This window comes from Corythoichthys intestinalis, chromosome 2 (genome assembly GCF_030265065.1).
Source record: "Corythoichthys intestinalis isolate RoL2023-P3 chromosome 2, ASM3026506v1, whole genome shotgun sequence".
Taxonomy (NCBI): domain Eukaryota; kingdom Metazoa; phylum Chordata; class Actinopteri; order Syngnathiformes; family Syngnathidae; genus Corythoichthys; species Corythoichthys intestinalis.
Window position 1 is genome coordinate 10,205,079 of NC_080396.1, and position 27,548 is coordinate 10,232,626.

The 27,548-nt window shown below is 37.4% G+C and overlaps 1 protein-coding gene across 1 annotated transcript in view; it reads left to right on the forward strand.

Annotated features, from left to right (window-relative positions):
• Positions 1 to 23,722, forward strand: part of LOC130930795 (microphthalmia-associated transcription factor-like) — a 198,630-nt gene extending 174,908 nt beyond the window's left edge. Inside the window, 1 exon segment of the mRNA XM_057858946.1 lies at positions 10,461 to 23,722. Within this exon segment, the coding sequence (XP_057714929.1) occupies positions 10,461 to 10,859 (399 nt within the window). The 3' untranslated portion in view covers positions 10,860 to 23,722.
• The last annotated feature ends 3,826 nt before the right edge of the window (positions 23,723 to 27,548 follow it).

Consider the following 27,548-nt stretch of genomic DNA (forward strand, 5'->3'; position numbering starts at 1 on the left):
CGGCCCGATAAAGCGGCCAGCCGATATATCGGTCAACCTCTAATGAAAAAGTTTATTTTCCATGAGACATGTCATAATAGTTATACAGCCCGCCAGGCTTATAACGCGCTGGAGGAAACCCTGAGACATTCGTGACACCGAGTGAAACATTTCTAGCTTTCATTTGTTGTAACTTTGAATTCAGAAAATTAGAATATTACAAGAATTGTTGTTTTAAGCAACATTGTTAGGCTTTTGAAAAGTATTGTCATTTCTTTGCATTCAAGACATGTTTATTTTTAGGGCTGTCAAACGATTAAAATTTTTAATCGAGTTAATTACAGCTTAAAAATTAATTAATCGTAATTAATCGCAATTAATCGCAATTCAAACCATCTATAAAATATGCCATATTTTTCTGTTTAATTATTGTTGGAATGGAAAGATAAGACACAAGATGGATATAAACATTAAACATACGGTACATAAGGACTGTATTTGTTTATTATGACAATAAATCAACAAGATGGCATTAATATTATTAACATTCTGTTAAAGCGATCCATGGATAGAAATACTTGTAATTCCTAAAAGATAAATGTTAGTACAAGTTATAGAAATTTTATATTAAAACCCCTCTTAATGTTTTCGTTTTAATAAAATTTGTAAAATTTTCAATTAAAAAATAAACTAGTAGCCCGCCATTGTTGATGTCAATAATTACATACACAATGCTCATGGGTGCTGAAGCCTATAAAAATCAGTCACACCCAAGCGCCAGCAGAGGGCGGCAAAACTCCATAAAACACTATTAACAAGTGGGCATTTCACTGTACTGTCATTTAAATCTGTCTGAGCGGGGCATGTGCGTTAATTGCGTCAAATATTTTAACGTGATTAATTTAAAAAATTAATTACCGCCCGTTAACGCGATAATTTTGACAGCCCTAGTTATTTTGCATAAATTCCTGCATTTTTGGTTCTGGTGTCTCTTGACAACTGTCAATAGATTTTCTATGCGGTTCAGGTCAGGGGAATTTCCAGATAATTGACCTTTCGCAAAAGCGTCGCCCTACTTAGTTACGGTTGCTAAGCCGACAAGCTCCATGACTTCAGTCATATACCGGAGCGTTTTAAGTGATTTATCATGGCACAATACCAGTGGAACATCCTCCAGATTGAGGCAATATGCTTTTAAAAATGCAGGGATAGAGTATTATAGTCGCAACCGAAAATGTTAGGAGTAAAATTGAGTGCAATACTTGTATAAGCAATTTTTTTTCTCATCTAATGCTGACAAAACAAAAGTGTTTCTTTTTAAATAGGTCTCTGCAATGTTTATTCCTCGCAAGTCCATTCCCTGGATTGTTCCATCGGAAATAATTATTCGTGAAATCCTGTCACAAGAAGTACATTGAATCATGTGTGTGAGGCCTCTGACGTGCTGTCTGATACCATTTGAACCATGACAACATTAAAAACGTCACCATTCGTCGCTCTTCTACAAAATATAACACGCTTAGCAAATGTATTCATCACTCTATACATTGCTTTCTGACCGTGCAGTGATATGCATATAATAGGAACTGGGTTGGTTGTCATACGGGTGCGGCTTGCCAGACTTCACTCGCACAAAGAGTAGGGATGTCCCGATCCAGGTTTTTGCACTTCCGATCCGATACCGATAGTTTTGCACTTCCGATCCGATACCGATACTAGCCGATACCGATACCGGCCTATCTGAGCATGTATTAAAGTTTAAAGTTATTTAGCCTCCTTACTAGTGCCTTGCAAAAGTATTCGCCCCCCCTTGAATCTTGCAACCTTTCGCCACATTTCAGGCTTCAAACATAAAGATATGAAATTTAATTTTTTTGTCAAGAATCAACAACAAGTGGGACACAATCGTGAAGTGGAACAACATTTATTGGATAATTTAAACTTTTTTAACAAATAGAAAACTGAAAAGTGGGGCGTGCAATATTATTCGGCCCCTTTACTTTCAGTGCAGCAAACTCACTCCAGAAGTTCAGTGAGGATCTCTGAATGATCCAGTGTTGTCCTAAATGACCGATGATGATAAATAGAATCCACCTGTGTGTAATCAAGTCTCCGTATAAATGCACCTGCTCTGTGATAGTCTCAGGGTTCTGTTTAAAGTGCAGAGAGCATTGTGAAAACCAAGGAACACACCAGGCATGTCCGAGATACTGTTGTGGAGAAGTTTAAAGCCGGATTTGGATACAAAAAGATTTCCCAAGCTTTAAACATCTCAAGGAGCACTGTGCAAGCCATCGTATTGAAATGGAAGGAGCATCAGACCACTGCAAATCTACCAAGACCCGGCCGTCCTTCCAAACTTTCTTCTCAAACAAGGAGAAAACTGATCAGAGATGCAGCCAAGAGGCCCATGATCACTCTGGATGAACTGCAGAGATCTACAGCTGAGGTGGGAGAGTCTGTCCATTGGACAACAATTAGTCGAACACTGCACAAATCTGGCCTTTATGGAAGAGTGGCAAGAAGAAAGCCATTTCTCAAAGATATCCATAAAAAGTCTCGTTTAAAGTTTGCCACAAGCCACCTGGGAGACACACCGCAACCACAACATGGTGGTGGCAGCATCATGGTTTGGGCCTGCTTTTCTTCAGCAGGGACAGGGAAGATGGTTAAAATTGACGGGAGGATGGATGCAGCCAAATACAGGAACATTCTGGAAGAAAACCTGTTGGTATCGGCACAAGACCTGAGACTGGGACGGAGATTTATCTTCCAACAGGACAATGATCCAAAACATAAAGCCAAATCTACAATGGAATGGTTCAAAAATAAACGTATCCAGGTGTTAGAATGGCCAAGTCAAAGTCCAGACCTGAATCCAATCGAGAATCTGTGGAAAGAGCTGAAGACTGCTGTTCACAAACACTCTCCATCCAACCTCACTGAGCTCGAGCTGTTTTGCAAGGAAGAATGGGCAAGAATGTCAGTCTCTCGATGTGCAAAACTGATAGAAACATACCCCAAGCGACTTGCAGCTGTAATTGGAGCAAAAGGTGGCGCTACAAAGTATTAACGCAAGGGGGCCGAATAATATTGCACGCACCACTTTTCAGTTTTTTATTTGTTAAAAAAGTTGAAATTATCCAATAAATTTTGTTCCACTTCACGATTGTGTCCCACTTGTTGTTGATTCTTGACAAAAAATTAAAATTTTATATCTTTATGTTTGAAGCCTGAAATGTGGCGAAAGGTTGCAAGGTTCAAGGGGGCCGAATACTTTTGCAAGGCACTGTAGTTGTCAGACTCATGTTGAAAAGGGTTTTAGTACTCTTGATAACAACTAGCCAGCTGAATTAGGTGAGATGGAATAACACACAATGGTTGGTAACAAGAAACTGACCTGTTTATTCAGTGACAAACACAAAACATTATAAATAAAAAACAGAAATGGCGTAGTCAGTCAGTAAAACGTGCAAATAATATTGTAAACTGTCTTAAAAAAAGCAAAACACACAAACAACCTCAGTGGAAAATCCCACAAACCCACCAAGCTATTAGATGCTTTTAATGTTTCGTGCATTAGGTACAATAATTGTATAAAAAGCCTGTCAGGTTTAAATGAACGACTATTTCAGTATCAAGTTAACATTTTAAAACGGTAAATAAAATACTCAAGTCCACATTCTGTATCAGCAGCTTTAAACTACATTCAATTCATTTAATTTTGCGAATCAACTGTTAAAGTTGTTAAAATTGCTCCCGTTATTCCATAATTTCCCTTCTGTCTACTTTCGACATGTGAAAGTTTGAAAACTGTTTTGAAGATAGATTCAAGTCAAGATTTTGCCGATTTAGGAGTATTTTAGCTAAAAAGTTAATTAGGTTCGCTTGGAAGGTTCACAACAGCCTACTAGGGAAGTCTTCTGCTTTAAGATGGCGGCCGTTTACTAACGCATCTGGTTTTCCATACTTCAATGTCGCTAACGCCGTCGAGTCTGTCATTTTGCATCTAGTTCTATATACATATGATATTATCTACAGTAAAACGATATTGACGTAAATTGTAGCGGCTGTCAGCAGCAGTCAGGTATTCTTGTGTTTTTTATCCAGCGGCATGAGTTGAGCTAAAGCCGTGAGTTGAGCATTGCTATTACCCGGGTCTATGACAAGCATGATGTTTACTCTTGGGACGCAATGCGGTCAGTTTCTCATTGCGTCCCGAAGACCGCGCTGTGTATTAGTTCCACTTTACTCGACATATTTCAGTAATCGGAATTTGGATGTTTGTGAATCGTTCTCGAATCTTCCACGGCCGAATCACTCAAGGATGTAATGACGGCTGGGCGTGTTGTACCGTGGTTCTAAGTGTTGGATGGTGTGTCTTTACTCACGAGAGATAATGGCTCCTCATCCAGAATGAATTCTTCGGCAATGACTCTTGTTATTCCCTGGGCTTTGGGTCTGTCGAGTGCCAGTTTGTCACGCATAGCAAAGGTTTGTGCCAGTGTTAGTTGCGTAGGACCTTTCTTTTTGTCTTCGGTTTTCTTAACATACTCCTTATATTGTATGTGGTGGTATTTCGCTAAATGCTTGATTAGGCTGGTTGTATTAAAACTTCTTACAGCTTTACCACCACGCTTGACTTTATTGCAGCATATGTTTCACTCTGCCTCTTCGTCTTTGTCGTCCTTTAAGGTAAAATGATCCCACACAGCTGACATTTTTACCAATAAAGTCTCTCGGTAAATTGGGAGACGGTAATGTAGTGTGTTGAAGGTGTGCCGTAAAATGCGGACCGGATTTTAGAGAAACCGAAGCAAGAAGTGCAATGGATTATGTAAAGCAGTGCGCTGGAAAACCCGGACCGGACTTTTTAAAAAACTGGATCGGAAGTCTGGATCGGAATTTTTCCGTGTCGGCCGATCTGATACCGATGGGCATTTTTTTTGCCCGTATCGGCATCTGATCAGATCCAAATATCAGATTGGGACATCTCTAACAAAGGGCCACCATTGGTCAGTGCGTCATCTATTGAGGAAATGCAGGCCTTGTAGGGAAAAAATGCAACAATTGCGTGATTTTGTTGTTGTTGTTGTTGTTGGACCATTTCGGCGGCCCAAATTTTTTAAAGTTATCCTCTACCTTAAATACATGTAGGCTTTAATAAACCACAATTGTTCTCTTGTACTAAAATATGTTGTTAGAAACACATAAAATGTTGAATCAATGGCAATATTTTATCATATTTAGTACATGTTTTGACCGATAGTTGGCGCCATGTTTTGCGGGATCGCAGTGATGACGTAAGTGGGATGTTTCCAAATGTGTAGCGTGTACAACAATTGCGTATTGCTGCCTAAACTCGCTTAGTGAAATGCCACGATGTGCTGCTTTTGGATGCAATTTCCAGTCAAATGGTAACAAGTGGAGTGACGTGAGTGGTCAAGGTGGAATTATGATATTTTTGTTTTGTGTGTGAATAAATGTACATAAGTGGAAGCTTCTCCCCTTTTTGGACCCTGTATGCTCGTATCCTTCCTACCACACGTTACAACTGGCGCCCGAACATTTTTCCCGGATCTCAGTCAAGTAAGGGATCCGTCTAATTTCCGGATCTGACGGTCCCACCACGGCTGCAATATTGGTTTCGGATCTGTCTAGTTTCTGAATTCGTCGGTCCCACTGCGGCTTTTCGGATCAGTCTATTTTGTGGATTCCACGGCCTGATCGCGGTTACAACATTGCCATGAGATCGGTCTAATTCCTGGATCTTCGAGTGAGTGAAAAAAAACGCGGATTTGGATTACTATTGCTATCTTTTTTGTTGACTATTCTTCATGGGAGTTTTCCCCAAATCATACCAAATAATTCAAGCACTATGGCACGCTACAGTGACGACAGTGTCTCTGACATGGACCTTACTTTTATGTTAGAGTGACCATATTTTGGTTTCCAAAAAAGAGGACACTCAAGATACTTGAATTTTACTCGAAGTTCACTCAAAGATGTCTATATCAATTTAATATATTTAAAGTGTGCCCCCTCACTCTGGATGGAAAAATCCAGTTTGAAAAAATATATATATACATTGAATGCAGACCCATGGAAATGACAATTGTCCTTGACTAATTGTTATTCCCATTCAATTGATATTCTCGTTCAATGTTCTAGATTGCACACAAACAATAACCGAAGTAAACTGACAAACTATTCAACCAGCATGTTTCCAAACGTAGCAGTTCAAAACTACATTTCCCATAATGCCTAGCATGGTTTAGCTTACTGATAGCTAGCTGAGGCAAAAATCAAACTTTGCTAGAAAATTTTACAATCATCGACAGCGCAACGATGCGACACCAAATAGGATTTTACAGTCAAAGCCCCGGACAGAAGTCAACATTTGCCATTATTTACGTATTTATCGTTAAAAACTTAACAACTGGGCAGGCGTTGTGGCCAAATTGTCAACCCAGTAGATGGCGGTAATGCCTCATGATAGGGGTAAACTGCCAACAAAAACAAGAAGAACTACTCCTTCCCTCCCTTCTAGTAGGAGCCATGTCAACTGCTGCCACCCAGCGGCCGGAGGGATTCTCTTCAAATTGGTCCCGTGAAAAATCATAAAAACCGGACATTTTTATGAATTTATAAAACACGCCCAGACGACGAGGATACTACTTGAAAGTAGGACTTGTCCGGGCAAAAGAGGACGTTTGTTCACCCTATTTTATGTTGGAGTTCGTCTGGGAACGCGTGTGTGCGTACCGCTGAGCTCCCGGGTGACGAGTGGTCGAGGTGAAAATATAATTTTTTTGTGTGAATAAATGTGCATAAGTGGAAGCTTCTCCCCTTTTTGGTACTTTTATGCACATATCCTACCTACCACGTGTTACAATGTACAAGACATGGATTACACTCGATTCCAGGATTTGTTCCCGTCAAACTGTTGGCTTGTACTGTATGTAAAGCATACGACAGCTTTGGACACTAACAATCTACATAATTATACTAGGATAAGTTTGAAAACGCAATATCTTACCTTGAAGACCTGCCAACTAAAACCGGAGTTCTCAACAGCATACACTCTTTCGCTCCGTTATCATTGAGACGCACTTGCAGCGAGTACAACACCAGTTTTGCCCAATTCTTCTCTTATAAGGTACTGTATTTGCTGTTCTCATTTTGCCTTTGCTGCTCGTCTTGTGAACGACCGACAGTGCTGTCCTCCTCTTCACTTTTCCGATCTGGTTCAAATTGGATGGGCAGAACCGACGACATGTTGGGGTAGCTAAGAGTGACACGCTGGAAGTTCGGCCCGGTGACGTCACGCACTGTAACGTAACAAGAATGGCGACCTATCACTTAAAATAATTTTACAAATTCTATTAAAACGAAAACATTAAGAGGGGTTTTAATTAGGGCTGTCAAACGATTAAAATTTTTAATCGAGTTAATTACAGCTTAAAAATTTATTAATCGTGATTAATCGCAATTAATCGCAATTCAAACCATCTATAAAATATGCCATATTTTTCTGTAAATTATATATATATTCTGTAAAATAATTTGTTGGAATGGAAAGATAAGACACAAGATGGATATATACATTCAACATAAGGTACATAAGGACTGTAGTGGGCATTTCACTCTACTGTCATTTAAATCTGTCTATGCTGTCCTCACTCCGAAGCGTTTACTTTTTCCAAAGCTAGACAGCTAGTGAACGACGCCTTAATAATCAGACTTCTTCCTTTTTCATCTGGTTTATTAATAAAATGGCCTCAAACCACTGTCCTCTTAAGACCGTAGTGAAACTACAAAAAAAAGTACACAAACGTTGCATTAGCAACAACGTTAGCTTAGCATGCTACATACAGGTTTACTAAACATAAACAAAAAGCGTCTCATACAAAAAATATAACATTTCGCTTACTAACATAATATGTACATTCTTTACAACAACCATACTCACGGACAAATCTTGTCCAAGGATCATATAAGCACAAAATTACAACGTAGGCGTCAGCCCGAGACATCGTGCAGCCATATTGAACTGGCAAGAAAGCAATTAACCATGTCGCAAAGTGACCACAAGAGTTCGCTGTTAGACAGCACAAAAAGCCTTGCTGTAAAACTTACCAAAAGGCAGAATACTGTCTGAGCGAGACATGTGCGTTAATTGCGTCAAATATTTTAACGTGATTAATTTAAAAAATTAATTACCGCGCGTTAACGCGATAATTTTGACAGCCCTAGTTTTAATATCAAATTATTATACCTCATACTAATATTTATCTTTTAATAATTACTTGTCCTAAAGATCGAGGATCACTTTAAAGTCGATTTCAAAATATTAAGGTCGTCAGCATTGTTTTCATGAGCTACTCAATAGGTTTTTAGTTATGAAATTGATGCCATTTAAAAAGGTTGAGGGCAAAGCTACAGTTCTATTCACATTCTCTAGTAGTGACCCTGTTGTCACTCTTATTTAACATCTATATGCTTCCGTTAGCTCAGATAAAGGAACAGTATGACATCTCCTATCACGCCTATGCAGATGACACACAACTGTACATTTCTGTGTCCCCACATGATTATAGTCCCTTAGTCTCCCTGAGTAAATGCATTCATCAAATCAATGAATGGATGTGCCAGAATTTGGAGAAGACAGAGGTGATCAGTTTTGGGCCAAAAAAGGAAAGGTCAAATATAAGCAGGCAACTTAGCACAATGTCACTTACAGCTACAAATCAAGTCAGAAACCTTGGCGTAATTATTGATTCAGACCTCAAATTTGATAGCCATCTAAAGTCCGTCACCAAATTCGCTTATTACCACCTAAAAAATATAACCAGAAATTGTGTTGAATTGTGCTATATAAATAAATTTGCCTTGCCTTGCCTTGTTGTCTATTAACTCATTCACTCCCAGACATTTTCATTTTCTTGGGAAAATGACAAGCAGTACTCAATTTTGACATTTAGGGATGTAGTTTCTAAGGGGTGTACTCACTTTTGTTGCCAGGGGTTTAGATATTAATGGCTATATTTTGAGTTATTTTGAAGGGAAAAGAAATGAACTCTATTATATAAGCTGCAGACAGACTACTTTTCATTGTGTCAAAGTGTCATTTTGTCAGTGTTGACCCATGAAAAGATATACTGAAATATCTGCAGAAATGCGTGGGGTGTACTCACTTTTGTGATACACTGTATGTGCATGTCTGTCAGTGTTAATTTAAAAATAATTGGAAACTGTTCTTTATTTATTTTTGGAGTAGTTTTTTAATTTTACAGACGAAATTTTTTTTAGTAAACGTCGACTAAAACTACATGAAATTAGTCTTGAGTTTTCGTCATTAAAAACTAGACGAATATGAGCACATTTTGAGATGACTAAGTCTAATACGTAGGGTTATTCCCATTATGTTTTTTTGCTCCCGATCGTTTTAGTTTGAGTATCTGGCGATCCCGATATTTCCCGATCCGATTGCTTTTTTTTTTTGCTCCCGATTCAGTTCCAATCATTACGATAATTTTTCCCGATCATATACATTTTGGCAATGCATTAAGAAAAAAATGAATAAAACTCGGACGAATATATACATTCAACATACATAAGTACTGTATTTGTTTATTATGACAATAAATCCTCAAGATGGCATTTACATTATTAACATTCTTTCTGTGAGAGGGATCCACGGATAGAAAGACTTGTGACTTTGTATGTTGTGACTAAATATTGCCATCTAGCGTATTTGCTGAGCTTTCAGTAAATGATACTGTAGCCATGCTCAAATGCATGATGGGAAGTGGAACCATGACTGTGCGTAGTGCTACCAATTGATATATCTTCTCTGCGTTGGGAAATAACATAAGGTGTTAAGAAAAAGATCAGTTGCTATCTTGCTCCCTACATTGCTTCCCATGATATTTCTAATCGTAGGGAGAGGGATTGTAAGGCTTTAGCCAATTAAAAAAAGGCTCCAAAGGCTGACAAAATTCACTCTACTCATTTTACACTACCTATTAGCTCTCTATATAGGTAAAACGGCGCCATTACAGATTGAGCGCGACAATGCGTGAGTGGGTCGTGCAGCGCATGCAATAATTAATTACCGCCGTTATTGGGATAAATTTAATAACCCCACCTTAATCCTAAACTAAAGACTCTGGATGAGTGTAACATATTATGTCTGTCACGTTAAATACAATTAGAAAACGATTTAATGAAAAAATATATATATTAAAAAAAGGCATGTCCGATATTTTTTTGCCGATTCCGATACTTTGAAAATGACGTGATGCCGATCGATCGGGTCACATCTCTACTAATAAGTATTAACGTCCAAACGACTAAGACGAAAATTAAAAGGGATGCCAAGAACAACACTAGATGGGAAGATATTCATGAAAGAGTGAAAATCATGACAACCCACCCATTCTTTCTCGGTCAACACTTTGTCTGTATGTTGTCCGTAGGAGTTGGAAATGCAGGCCCGCGCTCACGGCTTGGCCGTCACGTCGTCGGCCCTCTGCTCGGCTGACCTGGCGGGCCGTAGGATTAAACAGGAGCCCCCTTTGGAGGACTGTCACCAGGACCTGTACGCACTCCACCCCCGCACGCATCAGCAGCACCACCGCGCCTGCACCCCGGAGAACCCCGGCGTGGCGGAGCGAAACGAAGGTCACCACGATTTCTCCGACGGTCACTACGTTCACGGCAGGCCGGCCTCCAAACTCAACGACATCCTCATGGAAGACAACGTGTCGCCCGTGCGAGGCGGGGACCCTTTGCTCTCCTCCGTTTCGCCGGACGCCTCCAAGGACAGCAGTCGGAAGAGCAGCGTAAGCATGGATGAGCACGAGCAGGGCTGTTAGCGCCCCACACTGGATGATCACGTCCATGCGGCTGCGTTCTGAGCTGCCGTTTTGTTTTTGTTTTTCTCCGTTTACACGTCTTCGGCTTTCTCTTTTTTTTTTATATATTATAATATGTGTCTTTTCAAGTTCTCCTCAGCCTCGGACTGATTTTAAACTCTGTTTTAATCAAAGTTTGATGACAATGAGCTACATTTAGAATTTTTATATATGAAAGAAAACTTTTATCTTAGGGTAGATGCTAAATATGTTGATTCCAAAGAATCTGGGGGAAATCACAAACGAAGGTAGCATACCGCTGCTTTTTTTTTTTTTTAAATCACAAGCAATAATAATAGAAATCTATTACTGTAGTGCTTTACACTCCTTGTGTCTTAGAAGTCGATTGTGCCGATGCCTTATTATGAGATGAGTGTTGTGTCGCTGGAAGTCATCTTCACATTTAAAACTCTTTCTTAACAAATTAAAGAAGTTGTAGATTCAAGCCAATGGATGAATCGAAGAAATTTGTACATAAACTTTCCCACTAACATAGAGATTTCACCATCACACATTTTTGCACCCGAGTCACATGATTTTGAGGATCTACCAATACCAAGTCCCTATCCGATACCTCAGCAATGTATGAGGAGGGGTGTAGGAGCCACATCCAAATTATTATTTTTTTTTTTTTAACTTGAACAAAACTATCCCAACATAATCGTCATATAACAGGTAGTACTTAGTGCAGCAGTGGTTCAAACCAAGTAAAAAAAAAAAAAAAATACAAATCCGTTTTTTTGTTTGTTTTGCAATTCAGTTGTGCAGCAGAAAATATAGTTGCAAAACAAATGAAAATTCAGTTTTACAAACACACTTGTATAAATAATAAAATGTGTTACGTTAGTGTTCCCTTTATTTTTTTTTAAGCAGTGTATGTACTGTATTATACAGTATATTTAGTACAGTACAGGCCAAAAGTTTGGACACACCTTCTCATTTGTGTGTTTTCTTCATTTTCATGACTATTGACATTGTAAATTCTCACTGAAGGTAATAAAACTATGAATAAACACGTGTGGAATTATGTAGTTAGTAGGGCTGTCAAAATTAACGCGTTAACGGGCGGTAAATAAATTTTTGAATTAATCACGTTAAAATATTTAACGCAATTAACGCATGCGCAGAACGACCAACTCAACCATTGCCGCGAACAGACTACAATGGCGCCATTTGAAGTATATTGAGAGCTAAGGGCAGAGACAAGCAAGTGGAGTGGACGCAGGTGTTACCGGCACCCGCCAAGGGGACCGCTGTTATTTTCAATGTGACCGGCATTGTCAGATTGAGCAGTGAGGAAGAAAGTGGTCGAGCGAGAGAGGGAGCGAGAGAGTAGAGAAAATGCGCAGTTAGCGGCAGGCCCAAGTGCTGCTTCCCCACATGCTTTTGTTTTGTTAATAAAAGTGTTCACAAAAAGCAGTCTAACACCTCTCGGTGTTTATATGTTGGCCGCCGTCTTCCTCAGGAGGTAAGAGAAGGAACCGAGCCATCTGACGACAGTGAGCCAACATTAGGGTGACCATATTTTGATTTCCAAAAAAGAGGACACTCAGCCCGGCCTTAAGATACTTGAATTTTACTCGAAGTTCACTCAAGATGCCTTTATCACTTTAATATATTTAAAGTGTGCCCCCTCACTCTGGATTGAAAAATGCATTTTGGAAAAAAAAATAAAATAAAAATAATGCAGACCCATTGAAATGTAGTCTAGTCAATACAATACACATACACACAGTAGGCTATGTGTCAACTAAACATTTGTATAAATTACTATAGCGACAATTTTCCTTGACAAATTCTTATTCCCATTCAATTGATATTCTCATTCAATGTTCTAGATTGCACACAAACAATAACCGAAGTAAACTGACAAACTATTCAACCAGCATGTTTCCAAACGTAGCAGTTCAAAACTACGTTTCCCTTAATGCATAGCGTGGTTTAGCTTACTGATAGTTAGCTGAGGCAAAAATCAAACTTTGCTATAATAGTTTATAATCATCGGCAGCGTAACGATGCGACACCAAACGGGATTTTACAGTCAAAGCTCCGACAGAAGTCAACAGTTGCCATTATATACGTATTTATCGTAAAAAAAAATTAACAACTGGGCAGGCGTTGTGGCCAAAACATCAACCCAGTAGATGGCGGTAATGCTTCATGATGGGGTAAACTGCCAATGAAAAAGAACTACTCCTTCCCTCCCTTCTAGTAGGAATCATGTCAACTGCTGCCACCCAGCAGCTGGAGGGATTCTCTTCAAATTGGTCCCGTGAAAAATCATAAAACCCGCCCAGACGACGAGGATTCTACGTGAAATTAGGACTTGTCCGGGCAAAAGAGGACGTTTGGTCACCCTAGCTAACATGATTCACCGGTCCAATGGGGTCCATAGCACTACCATTATCCTAGCAGGATGAATTGGTAACGCAGACATTTATTGTAGCCGCATTATTTAAAGGGTTACTCAGTTGCATCTCTTCTACATTTGTTATAACTATTGTGGCAAGCAACATGAGGAAGCATGACCAGGGATGATCATTTACTTAACACCATGACTTGTACTCAACACAGAGAAGATATATCCTTTGCAGCAACCACTGTGACTCATGGTTGCTCAAATTCCCATCATGCATTTGGGCAGTTAAGAACATTTAAATCGCTATAGTATCATTTAGTGAAAGAACAACAAAAATAATATTCCTATCTCTCAAAAATAAATAATGTTCACAAAAAGAAAAGTGCTCGATGCAAAGAGATCTGGCATTCCCAATCAAAATGGCTATGCAAAATAATATGCTATTACATTAAGTTTAGCTAAAAAAATACACTAGATGGCAATATTTAGTCACAATATACAAACTATCAAAATTACTATAAGTTGTACTCACATTTATCTTTTATGAATTAAAAGTCTATCCGTGGATCCCTTTCACAGAAAGAATGTTAATGTTAATGCCGTCTTGTGGATTTATTGTTATAATAAACAAACACAGTACTTATGTACAGTATGTTGAATGTATTTATCCGTCTTTTCTTTCCATTCCAACAATAATTTACAGAAAAATATGGCATATTTTAGAGATAGTTTGAATTGCGATTAATTACGATTAATTAATTTTTAAGCTGTGATTAACTCGATTACAAATTTTAATCATTTGACAGCCCTAGTAGTTAGCAAAAAAAAAAAAGTGAAACTGCTAAAACCATGTATAATATTCTATTACATTTGCTCTGATTACTTTATTGCACACTCTTGCTATTCCCTTAATGCACTGGTTCTTAACCTGGGTTCGAGTAAGTGAGGGTTTTGGCGAAGGTAAAGAAGCGCAGAGCCCTATTTTCGTACGCTGATTAAATTCAGGCAAAGTGGCTTTTTAGACGAGGTTTTGGACTGGTTTGCTCCCAATTTAAAGCTGTAATCCATTTCCTTTAAATCCTAGTCCTCAAACTAGGGGTGCACGATATCCATTTTTTGAAACCAATATCAGTAACTTCCTGCTCCTCAAAGCCGATACCGATATCGATAGCTGATAATAAATATATAATTTTTTAAATGTATAACCTGAGTTTTGAACACCTGGAGAGTTTAAAAAAAAAAAAAAAACTAGTGGTGGATTCAACATAGATTTGCCTTTGATCTCACCAGATTTTTCATAATGACATGAACAAAACAGTGCGTTTCACTTATGCACTCCCCAACAGTGAGCTAAAAATTAATGCACTTCCCATAAACCACAAGGCTTTGTCTTTTTTTGCTTTTATGGGAAGGCACTCGTCTTCATATTGTGAAAGTACAACAGAAAAATACACACATTCAATACTCAATATACAACAAACTGCACAATACACTTATACACACAACTGTTTTATGCATAGCATAGCACACTAGCTTGAGCGACTAAAGCAATGGCTGGCTTCTATAACACTACAACTCATTAAGTTCTGTACATATGACCCTTCACCACAGAAGTAAACATATGTTGCACATCCATATGTTATCGTAAACATAAAATACTTACAGACATATATTTCCGAGGCGGAAAAGTAACAGAAAGCATTCACGATTGTCAATGCTGACGCTAGACACCGCAAGGTGTAAGTGAATTAACCAGCTAGACACCGCAATGTGTAAGTGAATGAACCAAACTACTGTAACAAAAAATAGAAGCAGAAAATTATTTTGACCAGCAGGTGGCAGTAATGCCCCGCAAATGGTCAACTGATTTCCCATACTAGTGTGTAAACTGTAAAGCCAGCACAGTACATATTATCGGTCCTATTCATAATGTTATTGGATTTATCGGGATGATGTCATAATTCCTATTATCAGATCGATAATTATCGGACCAATAAATATCGTGGACCAGTACCTCAAACTAATTGGGGGAGGAACTGGTTTGCTCAGTGGAAGGTTGACTCGCACTTGATATGGGGAAATACAACAGACCAATGGGCGGAGTGGTCTCAAACTTGGACCTGTTTATAAAACATGCTGTCAAAATAAGAATTTTGAAAGGGGATTTGCTAAATAATTAGCTTACTAACTTAGATATATTGGTTTTGAATTCGAAAAAGAAATGCTTTATTTTCTAATTCCGAAGGGTTCGGTGAATCCACATGTGAAACTTGTAGGGTTCGGTAGCTTTAGCAAGGTTAAGAACCACTGTCTTAACGAGCTTCAAGAGAGAGTCACCTAAAATGATTTTTGACTTCACAGATTCCACTAATCAACCCTGAGAAGACATACCTGTTACTGTCCCACCGTGCCACCTTCATAATGTGAATTATTTTTAAACAACAACGTAGAAAAATGCTTGTCCTTATTAAATGCTTCATTAAATGAGTCCACTCAAATCCGCTCACGCTGCTCTCTTAACTTACACAATGAGTTGCCACAGCACACTTATGCAGGTTTTAAGATGATTGACACATGCGTGCCTTTGATCATAGAGCTACCAATCTTCTCTGGCAAGATCAAAGCTGCAAACCTGTCAATTATCATTAACTTTAAGTACCAAACACAAGCTGGACAATTTGGCCGCAGGAGGGAAGGTGATAAGCTGTGGCGCTGTACGAGCATGAAGCAGAAAAACATAAATAAATTTTTACATTAAAAACCCAATCCTTTGCACCGGATTCCGATCCTCTGAAAAATGATGCGATCGGCACTGCCTTTTCAGGGTTGATTAGTGGAATTAATTGTTTTATCAATGGGGTTGGGACCTTCATTTGTGTTGCATTGAATGAAGTGTGTCCAAACTTTTGGCCTGTACTGTATATGTATACAGTGGTATGAAAAAGTATCTGAACCTTTTAGAATTTCTCACATTTCTGCATTAAATCACCATCAAATGTGATCTGATGTTCGTCAAAATCACACAGATGTAAAAACAGTGTCTGCTTTAACTAAAACCACCCAAACATTTATAGGTTTTAATATTTCAATGACGATAGCATGCAAACAATGACAGAAGGGGAAAAAATAAGTAAGTGCACCCTGTGCCTAAGGGTATTTAAAGAGCAATTGTAACCAATTTTTTACCAAAAAATTTAAGTCAGGTGTGGGCCCAATCACTGATGAGCTGCCCTACCAACTATAAAACACCTGGCTGTCTGAAGACCTGTGATCGAGGATTGTTGATTTGTATAAAATTGAGAAGGGACACAAAGCCATCTCTAAAAGTCTGGATGTTTATCAATCGACAGTCAGAGAAGTTGTCTACAAATATAGAGAGTTTAGCACTGTTGCATCTCTCCCAAGGAGTGGCTGTCCACCAAAGATGATGCCAAGAGTTCAGCGCAGAATGCACAGACAGGTAAAAAGAACCCTAAAGTGTCTGCTAAAGACTTACAGAAATCACTGGTACACTCCAAAATCTCTGTGTACACATCGACTATATGTAAAGCTATGGCCAAGAATGGTGTTCATGGGAGGACTCCACGGAGAAAGCCACTGCTGTCTAAAAAAACATTGCTGCTTGTTTAATGTTCGCAAAAAGGCACTTGGACTCTTCACAGGCGTTTTGGCAAAATGATTTGTGGACTGATGAAACCAGAGTTGAATTAGTTCTGAGTAACACACAACGTCATGTGTGGAGAAAAAAATGGAACAGCTCACCAACATCAACACCTAATCCCCAACGTGAAGCATGGTGGAGGGAGCATCATGATTTGGGGCTGTATTGCTGCCTCAGGGCCTGGACAACTTCAATCCTTAATGGAAGAAAACATTCAAAAGTTTTATCATGATGTTTTGCAGGAAAACCTGAGGCCACCTGTCAGTCAGTTGAAGTTAAAAAGAGGATGGATGGTGCAACAGGACAATGATCCAAATCAACTTCAGAATGGTTTCAGAAGAACAAAATACACTTTTTGGAGTGGCTTAGTCAAAGTCCAGACTTTAACCCCATTGAGATGCTGTGGCATGACCTAAAGACAGTGATTCATGCCAGACATCCCAGGAATCTGACTGAACTACAGCAGTTTTGTAGAGAAGAATGGGCCAAGATGAGTCCTGATTGATGTACCAGACTGATTTAAAGCTACAGGAAGCATCTGGTTGAAGTTATTGCTGCCAAAGCGGGTGCCACAAAATATTAGAGATGTCACGATCCATCGGCATCCCGATCGATCGTGTCCGATGACGTCATTTTCAAAGTATCGGAATCGGCAAAAAAATATCGGACATGCCTTTTTTTAGTATATATATATTTTTTAATTAAATCGTTTTCTAATTGTATTTAATGTTACAGACATAATATGTTACACTCATCCAGAGTCTTTAGTTTTGGCTTAAGGTAGGGTTATCAAATTTATCCCGATAATGGCGGTAATTAATTTTTTAAAAAATGTATCACGTTAAAAGATTTAACACAATTAATGCATGCGCTGCACGACCCACTCACGCATTGTCGCGCTCAATCTGTAATGGCGCCGTTTTACCTTTATAGAGAGCTAAAAGGCAGCGTAAAATAAGTAGAGTGAATTTTGGAAGCCTTTGGAGTATTATTTTAATTGACTAAAGCCTTACAATCCCTCTCCCTACGATTTGAAATATCGTGAGAAGTAATGTGGGGAAGCAAGGTAGTAACTGATCTTTTTCTTAACAGCTGATGTTATTTCCCAACGCAGAGAAGATATGTCAATTGGTAGCACTACGCACAGTCATGGTTTCACTTCCCATCATGCATTTGGGCATGGCTACAGTATCATTTACTGAAAGCTCAACAAATACACTAGATGGCAATATTTAGTCACAATATACAAAGTCCATTTGTCCTTTAAGAATTACAAGTCTTTCTATCCGTTGATCCCTCTCACAGAAAGAATGTTAATAATGTAAATGCCATCTTGAGGATTTATTGTCATAATAAACAAATACAGTACTTATGTACTGTATGTTGAGTGTATATATTCGTCCGAGTTTTATTCATTTTTTTCTTAATGCATTGCCAAAATGTATATGATCGGGAAAAATTATCGGGAATGATTGGAATTGAATCGGGAGCAAAAAAAAAAAGCAATCGGATCGGGAAATATCGGGAACTGCAGATACTCAAACTAAAACGATCGGGATCAGATCGGGAACAAAAAAACATGATCGGAACAACCCTACAAAATATTAAATGTGATGGTTCACTTGCTTATTTTCCCCTTTCTGTCATTGTTTGCATACTATCCTCATTGAAATCTGAAAACCTATAAATGTTTGGGTCGTTTTAGGTAAAACAGTTTTTTCATCAGTGTGATTTTGACAAAAATCAGATTACATTTGATGGTGATTTTATGGAGAAATGTGAGAAATTCTAAAAGGTTCAGATACTTTTTCATACCACTGTATATGTATATATGTATTTATACATTATGTATATACATTATATAAATTGAAATGTCTGAAAAACCTGATGAAAACTATATTTGCGTTTCTTTTAAATTCACACACTACCATTACCAGATTTTCACATCGAAATTTCTGCTTTGCGAATTACAAGGGTTAATGGAATCGCAACTATTGATAAACAGTTGACCACTTAAAACATTCAAACTAAGACAACACATTAATCTTCCTACTTTTCTAACTGCTTTAATATTATTTCATCATTTAACACTTTGGCACTGAAACACGGTCATTAATTATCAGCCATCCCAGTTAAAATGAGCTTGAATTTCAAAGAAAACAAAACACTGGAATTTCTTCTGTTAATCAAATCATATTTTGTTTTTATTTTTTTGTATCTAGGCATTAAGTCACTATTGTTCTGGTTTCTCTGAACACTTACGCAGTAATGTATAAGATTGCTTGTTTTTAGCCATGTATGACTATTGTGTATTTGATCTCCAGCACTTGTAGCACATTAAGTAAGCATGATTTTGTTCACCTGCCCTGTTACAACCCAAATCTTCATGTTGGTTAACTATGTGCCTGTCGTTCGCGTCTTGACAATATGATCTTTTGAAATCATTTAAGTGCCTTTTAGTGGTTTGTGTTACCCTGCTGACTTAAGAGGAACTGTAGATACTGGCGTTAACTTTGTTTCAGAAATACTGATGTTTCGGGAGAATCTGAAGCTGCTGTATAAAGTTTTTGCAGTGATTAAAAAAAATACCAAAATGGTTGTCGCATGTAGAAGAAGAGCAGATAACATAAAGAAACCAATGACTACTTAGAATGAATAATCCTGGAATGAAGTGATGTACGAGAACATTTTTGAAGAGGGGTGTCCAAACTTTTTTTCTCGGAAAAATTGAAGGATACAAGGGCCAACTTGAAATCCCTCCACATGACACTATATGTTGTCGTATCGTAACGCACTAATATTGTTGTACCGATACAGTATCCGTACCGATACAACGCTAAAACGACGTCTTAGGTATCGTGGAACATTAAAAATAACGTGCCGTTGCTGCACACTTTGTCGTTTTCGAGCGCTAGTTTCCAACTGCTCGTCGCCTTGACCAAGATGGCCGCCAGCTACACACGTTACTGTAAAGAAAAAAACTCTTCTCGCCTTTCCCAAAATGATGATAGACGTGTAGCGTTAAATCATCTTTCTACTGTAAATTGAAACAAGTTCACCACTTATCGTTGTCCAATCCATTTGAAGAGGGAAAGCCGGCAGTGAATGAACGGAAGTTACTTTACATTCAATTAAATTTGCGGTAATTTGGGATTAAAAGAATTGGTCTTTTCCTGCAAAAAAAAATGTATCGGTACAGCATAGACTTCATAATGTATTGAGGGGACACAGCGCCGAAAAATAGGGGGCCTGCTCTGTTGGCGAGGCTGTTAAAGTTGACTGAGTGAAATCACAAAGAGCTTTTTCTGTTGAAAGTTCTTGTGAGTAAATGCTTAAATCCCAGAACTCTTTATAGATATGGATGTAACACAGTCTAGATTCTTGGTTACAAGCAGAAAAAAAAAAACAACGTACAGTTAGCATTTATTATACGTTAATATGTCCAAATACAATGCTAGTCTGTTAGTGAATGTAGCTAGCGGCCGCCTGATGTAAACAGAGCTTTTCCGGTGAAAATTCTTGTGAATAAATGCTTAAATCCCCGAATTCTTTATAAATATGGACGTAAAACAGTCTCGATTCTTGGTTAAAAGCAACAGCAAAAAACGTGCAGTTAGCATACATTTTATGTAAACATGTCGAAGTAAAATGCTAGTCTGTTAGCGAATATAGCTAGCGGCCGCCTGATGTAAACAGAGCTTTTCTGGTGAAAGTTCTTGTGAATAAATGCTTAAATCCCCAAATTCTTTATAGATATGGACGTAAAACAATCTTGATTCTTGGTTAAAAGCAAAAAAAAAACAAAAAAAAAACATGCAGTTAGCATTTATTTTACAGAAATATGTCGAAGTACAATGCTAGTCTGTTAATGAATGTAGCTCGCTCTCCACCTGAGCTTTTCTGGTGAAAATTCTTGTGAATAAATGAGAATAAATCCCCAAACTCTTTATATATATATATGGACGTAAAACAGTCTTGATTCTTGGTTAAAAGCAAAAAAAAAAAAATTCCAGTTAGCATTTATTTTACGTTAACATGTCTAAGTAAAACGCTAGTCTGTTAGTGAATATAGCTAGCGGCCACTTGATGTAAACAGAGCTTTTCTGGTGAAAATTCTTGTGAATAAATGCTTAAATCCCCGAATTCTTTATAGATATGAACGTAAAACAGCCTCGATTCTTGGTTAAAAGCAAGAAAAAAACGTGCAGTTAGCATTTATTTTACGTAAACATGTCGAAGTACAATGCTAGTCTGTTAGTGAATGTAGCTAGCGGCCACCTGATGTAAACAGAGCTTTTCTGGTGAACGTTCTTGTGAATAAATGCTTAAATCCCCGAATTCTTTATAAAAATGGATGTAAAACAGTCTCGATTCTTGGTTAAAAGTAAAAAAAAATGTGCATTTAGCATTTATTTTACGTAAATACTATGATGCCAATGCAGTAGCGGCTAATTTTTTAACAACCTTTCAAAATGCATGTATGGTACGAAAAATATAATAATTACCTTGAATCCTTCCTGTTTGTATGCGGTACAGCTTTTGTACTTTTCCAACAGAAATCCGGCGTTAGATCGCTGCGTGCGTGTGTTTGTGAATAGTTTCTCTTGATGTGGGCGGCCTCCTACTTGAATGGGAGGAGCAGTGCATGACCGATCTGACCCGTCAATACATTATGAAGTCTATAGGTACAGTATAGCCAAAAAAATGGTATCGGTGCAATACTAATTTCAACATGTCAGGTTTTGACATGTGAGCAAATGGAGAGACACTGTTAAAGTGACTAGCGCCATCTGGTGTTGAAGCTGAGAAGCGCAAGATAATGTAGGCTGACTCAAGCTTCTTGTGCCTCATATTTAACGATATTTTCACAATTTGAAGCAGTTTAATAAAAGTTTGGGCACCCCTATTTTAGAAGAATGGCTTTTAATGTATGTGTATCTCTTAAATGTGTATATTTTACACATTATCATCTTATTCAGGCAAATGATTTCTTTAAAAAATGGATGCAATGTGTACAACTTTTTTCTAAATACTTTGTCTAATTGTGCAACAAAGAACTGCACAACAATCGATTGAGGACTATTCTGAAATATGGCAATTTATTATCCTAAAAAGTGCTTTTGTCAAAATGGAGGTCTAATTGAAAGTTGATTTTTACATTCTTGCTAAATGATACATCTCGGCTAAGTTATATTTTCTATATTTCGGACGTTATTTATTTTTGTGTTGAACACATTGAGGTCAATCATCCCCAAAACTAACTTGAATAGCACAATGTTACTTCACTGTTATTTCTGTTTGCCTGAATGTAATTCAAATATACTGTAAAGCCAAAAATGTGCTGCCAGTGTGCCAAAGTTACTGCAATGTAGCTGTAATGTGTGTTACAAGCTGTCAAATGTGCCTGAATTTACACTGAACTCTTTCGGTGGCATTGACGACACTAGACTTCCAATAATGTGTTGTTCAATTGTCATTCTGCTGTGAATTGAAATGAGTTTGTCACTAGTAGGCGTCCAATCCATTTCAAGTGGACTTCAAGAAGCCCTCTTGCTTCAAATGTCAATGGCAGCCCAACAGTTAACAAATATGCATAAAGATTTGGAGGAATACTTAAGTACAGTACATAAAAAGTAAACTGTAAACATAGCTACAAATTATTTTCTTTATTTTCCCTTCAGGCATGACAAATCCAACAACATACAGCATTTATATGTGTTTACAATTAGTTCAACCCGAAAAGAAAAGGGCAGACGGGAGAAGCCGAAGCTTATTGAGACCCGCTCCCAATATACCATAGGACGCAGAAAATATCGTATAACAATTTTTGACATTCAGATTGCGTAGTGATTACAAGGTTTTTTGTTTTATTTTTAATTTAACCATCCCCCTTGATTGTTCATTTTCCCAATAGTCCATTGTCGATCGTGTCCATGTGATTTTTATGTTGATTAGATCCAGTAGATCAGTTCATAATTCAGTTGTTAGTTTATTCAGTTGATTCGATCCAGAGAAAATGAATAATTCATTAAAAGAACATATACAATTTTTCGACTGAAAATTAACAAATCATTCTAAATAATTTAAGTATTTTTTACATTTATTTTGCATATTTTTTTCTATTTTTTTCATCTGTATTCTTCAATTTAATTTGTTATGTATTAGGGCTGTCAAACGATTAAAATTTTGAATCGAGTTAATTAGAGATTAAAAAGTTAATCGCAATTTAAACCATCTATAAAATATGCCATATTTTTCTGTAATTTATTGTTGGAATGAAAAGATAAGACACAAGACGGATATATACATTCAACATACGGTACTTAAGTACTGTATTTGTTTATTATAACAATAAATCAACAAGATGGCATTAACATTATTAACATTCTCTTAAAGCGATCCATGGATAGAAAGACTTGTACTTCTTAAAAGATAAATGTTAGTACAAGTTATAGAAATTTTATATTAAAACCCCTCTTAATGTTTTCGTTTTATTAAAATTTGTAAAATTTTCAATCAAAAAATAAACTAATAGCTCGCCTTTGTTGCTATCAATCAGTTGGACCCAAGCGCCAGCAGAGGGCGCCAAACACCAAAAAACAAGTAACAAGCGGACATTACACTCTGATGTCATTTTAATCTGTTTGAGCGGGGCATGTGCATTATTTGTGTCAAATATTTTAACGTGATTAATTTTAAAAATTAATTACCATCAATGCAATATTTTTGACAGCCCTAGTTGATTCGATCCAGAAGAAAAATAATAATTCATTAAAAGAACATATACAATGTTTTGATTGAAAATTAACGAATCATTCTAAAGAATTTAAGTATTTTTTACATTTATTTTGTATATTTTTTCTATTTTTTCATATGTATTCTTCAATTTAATTTGGTATGTCTATATATATATATATATATATATATATATATATATATATATATATATATATATTTTTTTTTTTTTCAATTATTATTTTCATGTATTTATGTATTCCCCCAGTGTTTTTTTTTTTTTTTTTATGTATATTTGTTTAAAGTAAATTCAGGCATCAAGGTGTTTAAAATTAGTCTTGGTGACCATTTGGACCAGAATGAATGTAAATCATCGGAAAAGTAGATTTAAGTAACTCTTAAATTTGATCATGTTGCAAGTCTAACTAAGCTTTATTTGACAAAACGTTGGCCCTTAGGAATGAAAAGTATTGAGATGACATTTTTTTAAATAAACCTAGCTACCCAGAAATGTGATTCCATTATTAGTGATACAATTTTAACCTATTGGCTGCCATTGACGGCGTTAGACGTCCAAACCTTCTTGACTGGGAGAGTCTGACAGCCATCATTCAATCACTGCAGTCGAATTCGATTGGACGTCTAACACCGTCAATGTCAGTGAAGCATGATCAATAAATGCCAGCCATCCCAGATTAAATGGAATTGATGTCTATCGCTGTCAATGAGTTTTGTGATTTGATGGTACATTTGCATATGAGGCATGAAACATTGTTAGTTATGTTCTTATTATGTCGCAGTTCATACCAATTGCGTTGTTCTCTTCATTTTGTTGAGTGTGGTGAGTTTTACTGTACACACTCCACTCTGTGAACCTGAATTAAATGCAGAAAACATTAAAAAGTGTATTTAAATTGAGGTGTCTTTGTTTTCAATTTACGCAGTATAAAAAAACAACACAATGTCAGCCACATTGAGAACTATTTTCTCCCAATGTGTTGTAATTTAATATACAGTAATGTAACTATTTGCTTTAGCCAAATGTTCGAGCAAATATTCAATCAAATCATTTTTATACAACATTATAAAACATGATATCGTGTGCAGAGGTGGCTAGTTAGGCGTTACATTTACCGTATTTTTTTGGTCTATAAGTCGCAGTTTTTTTTCATAGTTTGGCAGAGGGTGCGTCTTTTACTCTGGAGCGACTTATGTGTGATCATTTACGTTCGGCTCGGGCCAACTTCTCTCTCGCTAGCTTTTTTAAAAATAAATATTAGGGCTGTCAAAATTATCGCGTTAACTGGTGGTAATTATTTTTTTTAATTTATCACGTTAAAATATTTGACGCAATTAACGCACACACCCCACTCAAACAGATTAAAATGACAGCGTCATTTCCATTTGTTACTTGTGTTTTTTGGTGTTTTTCCGCCCTCTGCTGGCGCTTGGATGCGACTGATTTTATGGGTTTCAGCACCATCCATGAGCATTGTGTAATTATTGAACTCAACAATGGCGAGTTACTAGTTTTTTGTTTGAAAATTTTACAAATTTTATTCAAACGAAAACATTGAGGGGTTTTAATATAAAATTTCTATAACTTGTACTAACATTTTTAAGAACTACAAGTCTTTCTATCCATGGATCGCTTTAACATAGCGTTAATAATGTTAATGTCATCTTGTTGATTTATTGTTATAATAAACAAATACAGTACTTATGTACAGTATGTTGAATGTATATATCCGTCTTGTGTCTTATTTTTCCATTCCAACAATAATATACAGAAAAATATGGCATATTTTATAGATGGTTTGAATTGCCATTAATTACGATTAATTAATTTTTAAGCCGTGATTAACTCGATTAAAAAGTTTAATCGTTTGACAGCCCTAATAAATTTATATTCATATATTTATACTAAAACGATGTATGGATGTGAAATAAAATAAATAATTTGGATAATACAGAGAAGGCGCTGTGCATGCCTGCGCACGTGAATGCATTGGCCTCGCTCTCTTTTCAATCTTCCCCTCCCGCGCGCATCCTGGTATTTCCTTTTCGATATGGAGCAGCTATAGGAGTGAAAAACAAACTAAAGACAGGGGAATTGAAAAGCAAACAACTGCGGTAAGAGTGGGATATGGAAAGGATTCAAATTGATTGTTAAAGGTGCTCGACTGAAAACTGTGTCAGCTGCGCTGAATGTAAACGAATGTGGCGCTTTTGGTCTTATACGAGAAATATATTTAACAAACTTTTCCAGCGTTATTTCGTTGTGTAAATGCATTTATAAGGTTCATAAAAATCTGTAGTCCATTTAAACATTGAGAAAACTTTTTTTTTCTGCCTACTCGAGGAGATTAAAATGTCAAATCCACTATCCGCCTGCTAGAACAGACACGCAAATATAAAAGATATAAATGTTTACTGAATATCCATCTTATAGTCTTGTTTAACTGGGAGAATTCGTTATAAAAGACAGGCTTTAATTCTGAGCTGCATTTTGCATCGGCATCATCACGAACGTGATCACACAAAACGCAACCACGCATCGCATCCCCGCATTTCCTCCTTCTCCTGAGTCCTGACTTCTCACAAATAAAACATACAATTTCGTGGGTTTTTTTGGGCTCGTGCCTACAAATAAAACATAAAATTTCCGTTTTTTTCAGGCTCGGGCATGCAAATCAAACGGGCTCGGGCCACGTTGGGCTTTAATACCCGTGGATCGGGCTGGATTTTTTGGGCCCGATCTAACTTCTAGCATCATGTAATGTTAGCATACCGTACACCTATTCAGCCTGTTGTTCTCTATTGTATTTTATATTGCCTTTCAAGATGACATCTCTATTCTTGGTGCTGGATTCTATCAAATAAATTTCCCCCCAAAATGCAACTTATACCCCGGTGCGACTTATATATGTTTTTTTTCCTTTTCATTGTGCATTTTTTGGCTGGTGGGACTTATACTCAGGTGTGACATATAGTCCGAAAAATACGGTACTGTTACATTTACTTGAGTAATTTTTTAGGAAAAAATTACTTCTAAGAGACTTGCTCTGGTTCTTTGGGCTATTAGAGTCATATTTTTCTTCTTTATCCTACATATTAGATTTGACTTTCCAGGGGGATGACTGTGGCCCCTTTGCTGGGCTGCGGGAGGAGAGATGGGGAAGGGCTGCGGCCCTGGGGCAGCTCCTGCCGGTTTTTTCACTCGTCTGCAGGACTCTCACAACTGAAGGGATTCAAGCACAACTAGGTGTAATTAGACACACTCAGAAGTAAAACTCGGTATCAGGATGAGCGAACAGTTAGCATAGAATAGGATATCAGCATACTCAGACTCACAAGGGATTCACACAAATACTGGGTTCTACACCTCACATGGCTGATTTGTGTACACGCCACCCCTCCCAATCACTTATCTTTCTGACCCCCCCTCTTCTTTTTTTCAATGGTCATCAGGCCCCTCACATTGTGTCAACTGGAAATACAACTGGTTAACGATAGCACCAACATATTCATAGTTAGTGTAGGCGCTCTACAGTGGTATGAAAAAGTATCTGAACCTTTTGGAATTTCTCACATTTCTGCATAAACTCACCATCAAATGTGATTTGATCTGTTAAAACCACACAGATGAAAAAACAGTGTCTGCTTTAACTAAAACCACCCAAATATTTATGTTTTCATATTTTAATGAGGATAGAATGCAAACAATGACGGAAGGGGGGGGGGGGGGGGCACAAGTAAGTGAATCATCTGCCTAAGGAGACTTACAGAGTAATTGAAAACAATTTATACCAAAAAAAATAGAGCTGCCAAATTTATTGCGTTAACGGGCGGTAATTAATTTTTTAAATCAAGTTAAAATATTTGACACATCTAA